We start from the raw sequence: 14803 nt of genomic DNA, 5'->3' as shown, positions 1-14803 counted from the left end.
TCTCGCCTCTCTGATCAGGTATGTTGGACAAGGGATAGCTCGCACAGACCACCGATGCTGATCGCGTGGAACAAAAACTCCCCACCTCCCGAAAAAATGGTGAAAACAAATCTCAAAACCAATTTTACAAGGTAAGATTTAATTTGTGAATTTAAAGAAATGGACGTGTGTTTTGTGTAGATCCGATTTAAATTGTGACTTTTTTTTTGACAATTTGCATGTTGGCAACTTTAAAGGTGTTTTGCACCATTCCCTAATCCTTATTTAATGTAGGATTTTTTTCTGGGCTATTTTAGCTATTTTAACAAAAAAAAACCAATTTATATAGTTATAGTGTTGCACAGCAGAGAAACGGGCCATTCGGCCCACTGCGTCCATGCTGACCATCTTTCCCATCTATACCAATTCGTATCCCTCGATTCCTTTACTCATTCAAATACTGATCCAGATGGGGTTTTTTATATGTCACTGTTTCTGCCACCACCCCCACCTCCTCTGGCAGATCACTCCAGATCTTGTTGAGTCGAGAGTCAAGGGTGTTTTATTGTCACATGTCCCAGATAGAACAATTAAATTCTTACTTGCAGCAGCACAACAGAATATGTAAACGTACTACACTGTAAACAATATAATAAACTAGAGAGGACAAAAAAGTTCAGTGTGTGTGTAAATATACACATGCTCACAAATACACAGATAGGCACAAAATGCCAGAGTAACTCTGCAGGTGAGGCAGCTTCTCTGGAGAGAAGGAATGGGTGATGTTTTGGGTCGAGACCCTTGAAGGTTTACTCAAACCCTTGACAATCTTATATGTTTCAATGAGATCCCCTCTGGCCCGCTGAGTTCCTCCAGCACTTTGTGTTTAGTACATAGATCAGAATAGTTAATTAAGTGCAGAAATGCCACCTATGCTGTTTGAATTTTAGCAGGGAAGAAAATAAAGAGGAAAACACTGACTTGGGCAACTAACGTACGGCAGTTGAGCAGAACAAAGAGCTATTAGGTGTAGAGGTCAGTGATGAAATGCATCAAAGGCCAGATGCCCACCTGTATGTGGTGAGCAACTGTTCCTGTGTATACAGAGAGGGGGAGGGGGCAGGAGACCTCCCACGGGACACAAAGAATGCCGGGTGAGGAGAGGGACATCGGTTCGTGAGCTGAGCTGGTTGAAGGTGATGGAGGTAGGTAGGGATTGGAGAACGGCTCCGGTACTCCGAGCGTACAGGCGGGCCAGACGTTAGACTTGGCGCCAAAAACATGGCGGTGCCCACATGTGTAAATATGCAAAAAGAATGTCACCATGCAGTTGCATATGTGGCCATTGAAATGCCACATCTCAAGAGTCAAGAGTGTTTTATTGTCATATGTCCCGGATGAAATTCTTACTTGCTGCAGCACAACACAATATGTGAATATGTAAACATAGTACATAACTGGGGAAGACAAAAAAAAAAAAAAAGAAAAAGTTGTAACTACTTGTAACTCAGAGGTTAAGTCTGCGAGCTATATCCCCATCTGCACCTTAAAAGTAGATCTAAGCATCTTATGCGCCAACCCTGCATTTTGTCCCAATCTGCCCCGTTCAACTGATCAATGCAGGTCAATAACAGATTGAACACCCACCCACCTCTTGTGTTGTGTAGATTATATAAGCATCTGGTCTGTTTCTGGCCATTACTCTCTATAATAACTATAACTAGAACAGACAGTGATGTTCTTGCATAACCTGACTAATAATGAGCGACATGCAGTTCAGTTTAGTTTAGAGATACCGCGTGGAAACTGGCTCTTCAGCCCACCGAGCCCACACCGATCATCGTTCACCCGCTCACACTAGTTCTAAGTTATCCCACTTTCTCATCCACTCGGGACAATTTGCAGAGACCAAAAAAACCCACACGTCTTTGGGATGTGGGAGGAAACTCAAGCACCCCGGAGGAAACCCACGCGGTCACAGGGAGAACGTGCAAACTCCACTCAGACGGCAACCGAGGTCAGGATCGAACCTGGGTCTCTGGTGCGGTGGGTGAGGCAGCTGCATCACTGTGCTGCCAGCTCAAGATTGTTAAGGGTTTGGACACGCTAGAGGCAGGAAACATGTTCCCGATTTTGGGGGAGTCCAAAAACCAGGGGCCACAGTTTAAGGATAAGGTGTAAGCCATTTAGAACAGAGACGAGGAAACACTTTTTCTCACAGAGAGTGGTGAGTCTGTGGAGTTCTCTGCCCCAGAGGGCGGTGGAGGCGGGTTCTCTGGATGCTTTCAAGAGAGAGCTAGATAGGGCTCTTAAAAATAGCGGGGATATGGGGAGAAGGCAGGAACGGGGTATTGATTGTGGATGATCAGCCCTGATCACATTGAATGGCGGTGCTGGCTCGAAGAAGGGCCGAATGGCCTACTCCTGCACCTATTGTCTATTGTCTACTGATTGGAGTGGATGGGTGGGGGGTGCAGAGGGCTGGAAATTAGGGATTGTGAAGGGGGGGGGGGGGGGAGTCAAAGCCTGGCAAAGTGATAGGTGAATACAGATGGGGGGGGGGGGGGGGTAGATGGGTAGATGTAAGTGACAAAGACTGGAGGTGAAAAGGAGACAAAGGTGTGTCAGATCAGGAGAGAAGAGGGGGAGTGAAATGTAAAGCCGAGGGGGGGGGGGGTTGGGTGGAGGGAGGAGGGAAAAAAGGGAGAATGAAAGGAATTGAGGAGCCCAAGGATGGGAGATGAGCACTCCCACAGTCCACTGTCTCCGCCTCTTCCTTTATTTCCCCTCCCCCCCCCCCCCCACATCAGTCTGAAGAAGGGTCTTGACCCGAAACGTCACCTATTCCTTCGCTCCATAGATGCTGCCTCACCCCCTGAGTTTCTCCAGCATTTTTGTCTCCCTTCGATTTTTACAGCATCGGCAGTTCTTTCTTAAACAATCCACCAATTCTTGATTAGTACGGGCATCAGAGGTTACGGAGAGAAGGCGGAGAATGGAGTTAAGGGGGAGAGATCGATCAGCTGTGATTGAATGGAGGAATGGACTTGATGGGCCGAATGGCCTAATTCTGCTCCTATTACTTATGTCTTATGATAACGCAACTGCAAGTCAGATGATTCGGGAAGTACAGCATTGTTTGTGCAGTCTCGATGATATTCCTAAATGTAGCAACAGGGAGAGGAAATCCTTTGGACAATTGAAGGTGTTCAAAGACAGTCAACATAAATGCAAAGCTCAATCAAAACACAAAGTTGCCTTCATGAAGAAGGAAGTGATTTATTTCGGTTTGTAAGTAGATGTAAATGGACTTGCAGCTAATGATGGAGAAAGCTAGGAATATCATTAAGGGCAGGCAGACTGTCCACAAACTTTACAGGCTCAGTCATAAGATCGCCATTTGATTTGCAGCCAACCTCGTTTCAATGTGGCTCCATTTCATCAGCAGTTAAAGGCAAGTCATTGGAATGGAGAAGAGATAGCTTCAATGTGAACTCTTTCTGATATACAATGACGCCAAACCTGTGCTATAAACCTGCTTGAAATAGAGGTAAAATGCTGGAATGTTGAGCAGGAAAACTGCTAGAGAAACTCGGCATAAGTGCAGGGAAATGAGCAGATGACGTTTTGGGTCAGGACCCTTCTTCGGACCGAAGGGGAAGCGTGCAGATCGCTAGGAGATTTTGCAGTGGAGATTCGGGAATCTCCAGCAAAAAAAACACATTAGGAAGGGCGCTGAGGCTTTGGAGAGGTTTACCAGACTGATGGACACAAAATGCTGGAGTAACTCAGCCATTCAGGCAGCATCTCTGGAGAAAAGGAATAGGGGGCGTTTCAGGTCGGTCTTAAATCAGAATGATGCCTGGATAGATGGTCATTGCTACAGGGAGAGGTTGGACAGATTTAGATTGTTTTCCCTGGGACACCAGAGGTTGAGGAGAGACCTGTTAGAATTATATAAAACTATGAGAGGCATTGATAGGGTAGACATTCAGAACATTTAACCCCAGGATGGAAATAGCAAATACTGGAAGTCCTGTCTTTAAGGTGAAAGGTGTCCTTGAGACTCTTGAAAGGTGCCCGTAAATAAAATGTGTTATTTATTATTATTAAAGGGGCAAAGTTTAAAGGAGATGTGCAGGACAGGTTTTTTTTGCCCAGAAGGTGGTGAGTGCCTATAATGTGTTGCTGGGGGGTGGTGATGGATACAGATACAATAGTGGTGTTTAAAGGGCCTGTCCCACAAGCATGCGACTGCATGTGGCAAGCGCGACCAAACCGGAAGCGGGGGTCGAGTTATCCCCGTACAGGGCCGGTCCCACCAGCGTGCGACTGCATGCGGCGAGCACGACCAAACCGGGCTGAGGTCAAGTGAGTGACGTGAAGCTCGAGCAAAGTCCACGGTTTATCGGAGCCCCGTGCTATGCTGGGACCAGCTCCGCACAACTCCATACGGCTCCGGCGATCGAAGTGGGACCGGCCCCGCGAGGCCGTACGGCTCAAGCGACCACGTTAGGTCGCGCTTGCCGCATGCAGTCGCATGCTCGTGGGACAGGCCCTTAAGAGTCTTTTAGACAGCCACATGGATATGCAGGGAATGGAGGGATATGGATTATGTGCAGGCAGATATGGGCTCTTAACGAGACATGCTCTTGAGAACATTGAAATTAAAGTTACTGGTCTATAGGCATAGATACATAGAAAATAGGTGCAGGATTAGGCCATTTTGCCGTTCGAGCCAGCACCGCCATTCAATGTGATCGTGGCTGACCTTTCACAATCTGTACCCCGTTCCTATCTTCTCCCCCATATCTTTTGATTCCACTAGCCCTAAGACCTGAAGAAGGGTCTCGACCCGAAATGTCGGCAATTCCTTCTCTCCATAGATTGTTGTATTGTATTGTATTGTATATTGTATTGTATATCTTTATTGTCATTTCCTGAGTATTCGCATACCCAGAGGAAACAAAAAAACGTTGCTCAACCAGTGTCCATTCAGTGTGCATGAAAAATAAATAGAAATAAAAAAAATACATGTATCATGAACAAATTTAACACTCTACTAAACATTCAACAGCCGTTCCGACCGGCAGCGGCACACAGTGGCTCTGCTGCAGTGTGGGGGTTTGTGCGCGATACTTGGCAGGGGGCAAAGTCCATTTAGCAGTCTTATAGCCTGTGGGAAGAAGCTGAGGAGCATCCTGCCTTACCCGCTGAGATGCTGCCTTACCCGCTGAGTTTCCCCAGCATTTTGTGTCTACTTTTGATTTTACCAACATCTGCAGTTCTTCCTCAAACAGAGCTCTATCTAACTCTCTTTTGAATGCATCTAGTGAATCGGCCTCCACTGCCTTCTGAGGCAGAGAATTCCACAAATTCACAACTCTCTGGGTGAAAAGGTTTTTCCTCATCTCAGTTCTAAATGGTATAGCCCTTGTTCTTAAACTGTGGCCCCTGGTTCTGGACTCCTCCAACATTGGGAACATGTTTCCTGCATCTGGCATGTCCAATCCATTAATAAATTTATATGCTTCTATAAGATACCCTCTCATCCTTCTAAATTCCAGTGAATACAAGCCCAGTCGCTCCATTCTTTCATCATTTGGCACTCCCGCCATCCCGGGAATTAACCTCATGAACCTACGGTGCATTCCCTCAAAAGCAAGAATGTCCTTCCTCAAATGAGGAGACCAAAACTGCACACAATACTTCAGGTGTGGTCTCACCAGTGCACTGTACAACTGCAGAAGGACCTCTTTGCTCCTACTCAAATCCTCTGGTTATGCAGGCCAACATGCTATTAGCTTTCTTCACTGCCTGCTGTACCTGCATGCTTACTTTCAGTAGGTACACAAAAATGCTGGAGAAACTCAGCGGGTGCAGCAGCATCTATGGAGTGAAGGAGATAGGTAACGTTTCGAGCCGAAAACCCTTCTTCAGAGATGCTCCAGATGCTGCTGCACCCGCTGAGTTTCTCCAGCATTTTTGTGTACCTTCGATTTTCCAGCATCTGCAGTTCCTTCTTGAACTGCTTACTTTCAGTGACTGATGTACAAGAACACCCAGGTCTCGTTGCACTTCCCCATTTCCTAATCATTGCCAACATTCCGATAATCCTTGTTCATGCCACCAACGTGGATAACCTCACATTTATCCACATTATACTGCATCTTCCCACTCACCCAACCTGTCCAAGTCACCCTGCATCCTCATAGCATCCTCTTCACAGTTCACACTTCACAGTTCACCAAGTTTTGTGTCGTCTGCAAATTTTCTCATGTTACATAATGTTAAATAGCTGTGGCCCCAGCACCGAGCCTTGCGGCACCCCACTAGTTACTACCTGCCGTTCTGAAAGGCACTAGATGGTTTTCTGTCACAGCAGTGACACAGCCAGAGGTACGCACTGACCCATCTCGAAAGCCTCCACGTCCTTCCTGTAATAAGGCCACCGATGCTGCCCGACGTGCTGGGTTACTCCAGCATTTGGTGTCTATCTTCGGTGTAAACCAGCATCTGCAGTTCCTTCCTACACACAAAGTCTTCTAGAGCTGCATCATGCACATTGGCAGGGCAGAGAGGATCGTCGGAATAGCGGAGAAGAGAAGATGGTGGAACATCTTTGATGCTGATTACAGGGCTTCAGAATATGGCAGGAGTCACGTCCATGTGCACATTTATTGTCACAGTGAAATTTGAGTTGCCATGCAGCCATACGAATAAAAATAACACGATATACAATAGAGCTTAATGAAAACATTCACCACAGTGGAACCAACGGTTCCCACTGTGATGGAAGGCAATAAAGTTCAGTCATTTTCTCTTTGTTCACGCCGGGATGATTGGAACTCCGACGCCGGGACGGTGGAACACACTCTGCGGCTTGGACTTTCCGAATCGGCCGCTTCCTACCGGAGACCGCGGCTTCGGAGACCGCAGGCCCCGCTGGATGGAGCTCCACCACCGGCGACCCCCGGCAAGGGATCGCCTTGCTCCGCAATGTTAAAGTCAGTTCCGCGCCCGCGGCCAGAAGTCACAAATAACACATCAGTGCTTTACATTAGGGAGTGTTTTGGAGAAATATGTCTTCCTGTTGTACGGTGTCCAGCTGAGTAATGTTATTCTGGTGAATAGCAGGTCACTGGGCCTCCGTTCCATGATGCATGTTTGCTTCCTTGCTTAATAATTCAAACCCTGAAAGGAGATTCAGATAAATTGTTATGACAGTCTGGTTTACAAATCACAGATGTTTCATCCATTACGTTGTGGTAATAAGGATTTAGAAGCAACAAGATCTTATAAGAGAAAAATACATCAGCGCCTGTACTGATCAGAAAGCCTTTTAAAAAAAATCCTTATGACAACTTAATTTGCTGGCATTAGTAACTGGATTAGGATAGCCATCTGAGAGAGATCAGAGTTAGGCCGGAATAGCTCATAATATCGTCTGTGTTGCCCTATTTACTACCTAGTGTCTGCATTTTCGGAAAATTGTAAGCCAAGAGTTTGGAGTGTTTAATTGTCATAATTACCGAGAGTGGGACAATAAAATTCTTACTTGCTGGAGCTTAACAAGCCCGCCACATACGCAATAATACACAGATAATGCATAACAATAAAAAACAACAATAAATTACTACCGGTAATACTCGGTAACCATAGTAACACAAACATCGAAGTCCACAGTGCAACTGAAGATGCAGTCCATAGAAGGTCAAGGTCAGCATGGTTGTGTGGGGTCATGTTCAAGAGGCTGATAGTTGCCTGGAAGCACCTGTTCTTGAACCTGGAGGTCACGGTTTCCAGGATCCTGTACCTTCGTCCCCATGATAGTACCGAAACGAGAGCGTGGCCAGGGTGGTGTCGGGCAGCTGGTAGATCTGCCGTCTCACAAACACCACAGATCTGGGTTTGATCTTGCCCGCCCGCGGCTGCTGTCTGTGTGGAGGTTGCATGTTCTCCCTGTGACCGCGTGGATTTTCTCCGGGTGCTCCTGTTTCCTCCCACGTCCCCAAGATGTGTGGATTTGTAGGTTAATTGGCCTCCGTTAATCGCCCCCCCTAATGTGCAGGGAGTGGATGAGAAAGTGGGACAACATAGAACTAGTGTGAGCGGTTGATCGATGATCTGTGTGGACTCGTATCCTTGTAATTCATCTTTCATTCCGCACATTCCCCTGTCAAACATCAGGGGCAAAGTTTAAAGGAGATGTGCAGGGCAAGTTGTTTTTTTTTTACACAGAGAATGGTGAATACCTGGAACGCACTGGTAACTATGATAGTGGGGTTTAAGGGACTTTTGAGGCACGTGGATATGCAAGGAATGGAGGGATATGGATATGTGCAGGAGGAGATTAGTTGAGCTTGGCATAGTGTTCTGCACAGACATTGTGGGCCAAAGGCATGTTCCTGTGCTGTTCTGCTCTATGTTTCATTTCTGGAGTTAACACAACCAAGGGTGTTGGGTTTATGGAATGAGCTGCTGAAGGTGGTAGTCGAGATATGAACCAGAAACGGGCAAATGGGACTAGCTTAGATGGGGCATCTTTGTCAGCATGGACGAGTTGGGCCGAAGGGCCTGTTACGGAACTGTATGACTGTAGGTGAGGTTTAATGACTGGTCATTTCACATACCCCTTGCCATCATGATTTTTAGAGTAAGAGGCATCTAGAAACATCATTCCTTTAATAATCTAAAGCAGCTGGCTCAGAATTTAAAGCAATTCTAAATGGATGAGGAGGGAGTATTAACTAGGATAAATAAAGCAGGCAGACACAAAATGCTGGAGTAACTCAGCGGGACAGGCTGCATCTCTGGAGAGAAGGAATGGGTGACGTTTTTCCGGTCGAGACCCTTCTTCAGATAAAACCGCATCTGTTTAGGATGAGGTTAAACATGTCCATAGTGGCTGTCCGCAGTATAATGCCTCTTTTATTTCTTCTTGCGATACATCATGTGAAATCAGCGACGATAGCCTGCACTTGTTATTGGTTTCAACATTGTAAAGCACCCCACACCACATCACCGGAAGTAATCAAACAAAATTTGACAGTGTCACTCTTGGGAGGTATTAGGAGAGGTCAAAGAAGCAAGCTGGTTCCAGCGAACCACTGCTGTACAAGTGTGGTCTGCAATTCTGGACGATCTTCTCTGCATCCCACAAGAGTGTCTCAGAGAGAGAAGAGGGATGCCCAGGACATGGGGTCTTGCCATTTCAGACAGATATCAAACAGACGATTTATTGAATTGTATCATCCCACAAAAGTCAGTTTAACCCAAGCTGCAAATCACTCAGCACCCGTAGAATCCAGCTACACACAAAAAAAGCGGTATATTAAAAAAAAACGTGAAGAAACAAAATCACCTTATGCTGGTTCCTATGGCAACAATCGTGGTAAATCCGGATTTTATTTTACACACTTGAGTGAAACGATGGAACAAAATAACTAGGATCTCGAATGAAACTGAAGCACGGTTTTAAGGCGGTTGCCAGGCAACGGTGGAGCAGATTGAGGGGCTGGGATACAACAGTTTTACATCCTTTGTATTGAATATATCGGGGAAGTGCAATGTGATCAGAATGTAGATCGGTTGCATAGAGGGCTGCCTGTAGTTGTGGCATCTGGGCACTTCACTTCTGGAGGTTGTGAACTTACTATGAACCTGCTTACTTCAGGGGCACTTTGGTCATTGAAACACAACTTGTGTTTTGGCAAAATGGGAAATGATGTAATAATTGTGTTAACATTCGTTGGGACTTTAACCTGTTTACCTGATCTTTCCCCTCTCAAGTCCCGACTGCTGAGCCTATCTATCATCTCTTATTTCTCAATTCGTTATTTTTGGCTGCCTTTCACTTTGCTCTCACTATTCCTGGACATTCCTTCTGCAGATTCTCATTTTAAGTTGCCTCAGTGCAGGGGGAGTGAGGTGGGATAAGGCCGTTCTCACCACGCCTCAATATACAATAGACAATAGGTGCAGGAGTAGGCCATTCGGCCCTTTGCACCAGCACCTCCATTCAATGTGATCATGGCTGATCATCCATAATCAGTACCCCATTCCTGCCTTCTCCCCAGATCCCCTGACTCCGCAATTTTTAAGAGCCCTATCTAGCTCTCTCTTGAAAGCATCCAGAGAACCCGCCTCCACCGCCCTCTGAGGCAGAGAATTCCACAGACTCACTACTCTCTGTGAGAAAAAGTGTTTCCTCGTCTCCTTTCTAAATGGGGGACATTTCGGGATAAGCCATCTTTTTTCTCCACAAATTGCCCCTGGTGTGCAGGGAGTGAATGAGAAAGTGGGATAACATAGAATTAGTGTGAAGGGATGATCGATATTCAGGGTGGATACGTTGATTGGGTAAACATTCAGGACATTTAGCCCAGGATCCACACTCGAAAGAGTTTGGGTTTGTAGGTTAACTTGTCCCTAAGCTGTAGGATGGAACTAGTTAATGGGGTGAATGCTGGTCGGCACGGACGCAGTGGGCCGAAGGGCCTGTTTCCGCGCGGCGACCCTCAACAGCTAAGACCAAAGGCGAGGCTTATCCCCCTGTTCACCCCATTCACAGCTCCAGACCCACCACATGAGCTGTAGGAGTCACTCAGCCTCGTGGCTGAGAGTACGTCACAGTATTGACATTTTACTCTCTGCACCACTCTGATGGGTGCCAGGCAGAGTTTAGCAGCCAGCACGCCCTCCTTTGTGCTGCCTTACTCCAGACAAGCTGGGCCGCTGCCTGCCAAGATTAAACAAGGGGGGAAGAGAGGGAGGGAGGGGGAAGAGATCAGCAGCCAAGAATACGCGCTAACGAGCAGGGCAGGACAACACCTTATGTTCATTACAGCCAGTGCTGTTTATATGTGACAGAACACAGTCTACAAAGTTAAAAACCAGGTTTTTAATCAAATGTTTAACCTGTTCAGTGCCAATCCCCACGTATACTCAGGTCATGGCCAATAGTGAAAAAAAAAAACAGGTTAATTTTTAATAGGTGTTATTTAATAGCATAGAAATTGAACATTTTTAAAAAGCTGATTTTATATTGTTATAACAGGTTGTCTGATTCATCTACGATGCGATACGATAAAACTCTATTTATCCCAGGAGGGAAAATGATCTGCCAACAGTCATAAAAACACAAAAATACATGAAACATGAAATTAAAGTGACAAGTGGAAAGGATTGGGGATGTCCACGGATTGGGGTGGAGGGGGGGAGTCACTCAGTCTCAGTCTACCCAACGACAGAAGGGGGAGAAGTTGTACAGTTTGATAGCCACAGGGAGGAAGGATCTCCTGTGGCGTTCTGTGCTGCATCTTGGTGGAACCAGTCTGTTGCTGAAGGTGCTCCTCAGGTTGACCAGTGTGCCATGGAGGAGGTGAGCTGTATTGTCCAAGATGCTCCACCGTTTGAGCAGCATCCTCCCCTCCAAGACCAACCTCCAATGAATCCAAAGGGTTTCGGCCGGAAACGTTGCCTATTTCCTTCACTCCATAGATGCTGCCGCACCCGCTGAGTTTCTCCAGCACTTTTGTCTACCTTCGATTTTCCAGCATCTGAAGTTCCTTCTTAAACACACTAGTTCTATGTTATCCCACTTTGTCATCGACTCACCTACACACCAGGGCCAATTAACCCACGTTTTTGGGATGTAGGAGGAAACTGGAGCACTGGGAACAAACCAATGTGGTCAGAGGGAGAACGTGCAAACTCCACACAGACAGCTCTCAGGGTGGGGATCAAACTGGGGTTCACAAGTTATGGGAGTAGAGTTAAGCCATTCAGCCCATCGAGTCCACTTCGCCACTCAATCATGGTTAATCCCTGCCCCTTCTGCCTTCTCCCTATAACCCCTGACAGCTGTTCTAATCCCTGGGTCTCTGGTGCTGTAAAGCAGCAGTTCTACCAGCTGTGCCACCGTGCCGTTTGTTGCAATAACAGACGGGGTGAGCTCTGGAAACATGTGATTATGGTACAGCTTTGCCATTGCTCTGTTTCCCTGTACGAGATGGAGAGAATACATGTCTTGGTGCCCATTGCAAGGATAACAGCCCATTGGCGACAAGGGATGGGGGAAGGACATGGATATGAGATGATTCACAGATCAAAATATAATTTTTTCTTTACAGGTTTATGAATAACAGAGTCCCCGCCCATCGGAGATATGAACCTACGGAGTATGAACATGCAGCCAATTGTTTCACACATGCAGTGAGTATCGGGACATATTACATTCACTGAAGATAGACACAGAGCGCTGGAGTAACTCAGCAGGTCAGGCAGCATCTCTGGAGAAAAAGGATGGTGACGTTTCGGGTAGGGATCTTTCTTCAGATCAGTTCACTGAATTGTAATCTTTGATGATCTTATTGAAGTGTATAAAATCGTGAGAGGAATGGATTGGGTAGATGCACAGAGTCTCGTGCCCAGAGTAGGGGAATCGAGGACCAGAGGACATAGGTTTAAGGTGAAGGGGAAATAGATTGAATAGGAATCTGAAGGGTAACTTTTTCACACAAAGGGTGGCGGGTGTATGGAACAAGCTGCCAGAGCAGGTAGTTGAGGCTGGGACTATCCCAACGTTTAAGAAACAGTTAGACAGGTACATGGATAGGACAGGTTTGGAGGGATATGGACCAAACCCAGGCAGTTGGGACTCGTTTAGTTGGGACATGTTGGCCGATGTGGGCAAGTTGGGCCGAATGGCCTGTTTCCACACTGTATCACCCTATGATTCTACGAATGTCTTCTAAAAGATTAAATCAGTAATATGTTTGAAAAGGGAATTTTATAACAAGGTTGAGAATTTTACATTAAAATATCACTTCTCTCTGAGCCCTTACAGGGCGGCACAGTGGCGCAGCTCTAGAGCCACTGCCTCGAAGTGCCAGAGACCCAGGTTCAATCCTGGCCTCAGGTACTGTTAGTGTGGAGTTTGCATGTTCTCCATGTGACCACATGGGTTTCCTCCTGATGCTCCGGTTTCCTCCCAAATCCCAAGGACGTGCGGGTTTGTAGGAAAATCGGCCTCTGTAAATTGCCCCTAGTCTGTAGGAGGTGAATGAGAAAGTGGAGTAACATCGAACTAGTGTAAACTTGTGGTCAGCGTGGACTCGGTGGGCTGAAGGGGCTGTTTCCATGCTGTATCTAAACTAAACTACACCAGACCAAACAATATAAATCAGCAGTGTTTTGATTCATTACAAGTTAATGTCAATATATAACCACAAAACCTGGCATGAGAGGCGGGGGCTGACATTTGCAGTTTACTTAGAGTGCAGAATATTGTTCTCCACGTTACATTGCAATAGTTTCAGAGACAAAGTCCAACGTCAGCAATGGGGAAGTGGTTTCGTTTAAGACGAAGATAGACACTAAATGCTGGAGTAACTCAGCGGGACAGGCAGCATCTCTGGAGAGAAGGAATGGGTGACGTTTCGGTTCGAGATCCTTCTTCAGAATAGTCAGGGGAAGGTGAGATGCTGATGTGACTTGGGTGGGGGAGGGATCGCTGGTTGATGCGGACTCAGTGAGCCGAAGTTGCCTGAATCTGCGTTGTATCTCTAAACTATAAAATCTCATTCAGTGACATATCCTAGACTGATTCTGTATATGACCGAATAATAATGCATACATTTCACATTTGAATGACACTGTTTCCCATCTGACAGCTGTTTGCACATCAGAATTCTGAACAATATTACAACTGAATAATTTATTATCCTCTGGAAGAGTGCTGCTCTATTTAAAATCACAAGTAAATCAGCTGATTTAATATTAATCAGGTGGATTATCTTTAGCGAGTTGATACAAGATAGAGTTTAAGAGAATAAGCAGCAGGCCATTAACAGTATAGGGATTATAATGTTGCCTAGTCCGCTGTCTATCACCGTTCCGGTTTGTAATTAGATCGTAGCCAATGTCTTGCTGTGGAATTGAGGGTGTGCAATGGTAATGGTCAAAGGAAACTTGCAACAGTGGGCGGCACAGTGCCGCTGGGGTAAAACCGCTGCCTCACAGCACCAGGCGCAGTGATCGAGGTTCCATCCTGACCTCCGCTGCTGTATGCGTAGAGCTTGCACGTTCTCCCTGTGTGACCGCGTGGATTTCCTCCTGGTGCTCCTGTTTCCTCCCACATTCCAAAGCCGTGCGGGTTTACAGGTTAATTGGCCCTCTGTAAATGACCCTCAGTGTGTAGGGAGTGGATGAGAAAATGGGATAACATAGACCAGGTGTGAATGGGTGATCGATGGTCGGCGTGGTCTCGGTGGATCGAAGGGCCTATTTTCACGTTGTATCTCTAAACGGGGTATTGATTGGGGATGATCAGTCATGATCACATTGAATGGCAGTGCTCCCTCAAAGGGCCGAATGGCCTACTCCTGCACCTGTTGTCTATTGTCTAAACTAAACTGTTCCAAATGTCGGTTTGGGTCACGTCAGTTGACAAACAGAAGCCTGTGCCTCCTTTCTGTCTTGGTGTCTAATTTTATTTTTCACCAGGTAATCAAATAAATTAAAATAGAACATTATCACACGTCCTTTTGTTAATTTTCTCTTTTAGGTCAAAACTTCCCAGCATCTCAAAGCTGAGGACCACTTACCCCATTCACACTTCCTCATTTACAACACTGACAAGTTCTTTGGTCTCTTGGTCAGCATGGGCAATTTGGGCCAAAAGGGCCTGTCTCCATGCTGCATGACTCAGTTGTGGGTCTGTCCCACTTGGGCGATTTCTTTGGGCGACTACAGGCGACTGCCGCAAAATCTTCAACATGTCGAAAATTCTTCGGCGAAAGTGGCAACAATTTTTGCTGTC

General features: G+C 46.3%; 1 protein-coding gene across 1 annotated transcript in view; it reads left to right on the top strand.

The window, feature by feature from the left end:
- The window catches only part of mmd2a (monocyte to macrophage differentiation-associated 2a), a 34882-nt gene continuing 20079 nt past the window's right edge, over positions 1-14803 (top strand). The window contains exons 1-2 of the mRNA XM_055651036.1: positions 1-131; positions 12114-12195. Coding sequence (XP_055507011.1) covers positions 55-131; positions 12114-12195 — 159 coding nt within the window. The 5' untranslated portion in view covers positions 1-54. The remainder of the gene's footprint in view (positions 132-12113; positions 12196-14803) is intronic.

Source organism: Leucoraja erinacea, chromosome 20 (genome assembly GCF_028641065.1).
Source record: "Leucoraja erinacea ecotype New England chromosome 20, Leri_hhj_1, whole genome shotgun sequence".
Classification (NCBI taxonomy): Eukaryota; Metazoa; Chordata; class Chondrichthyes; order Rajiformes; family Rajidae; genus Leucoraja; species Leucoraja erinaceus.
This window is presented reverse-complemented; position numbering and strand designations above follow the sequence as displayed.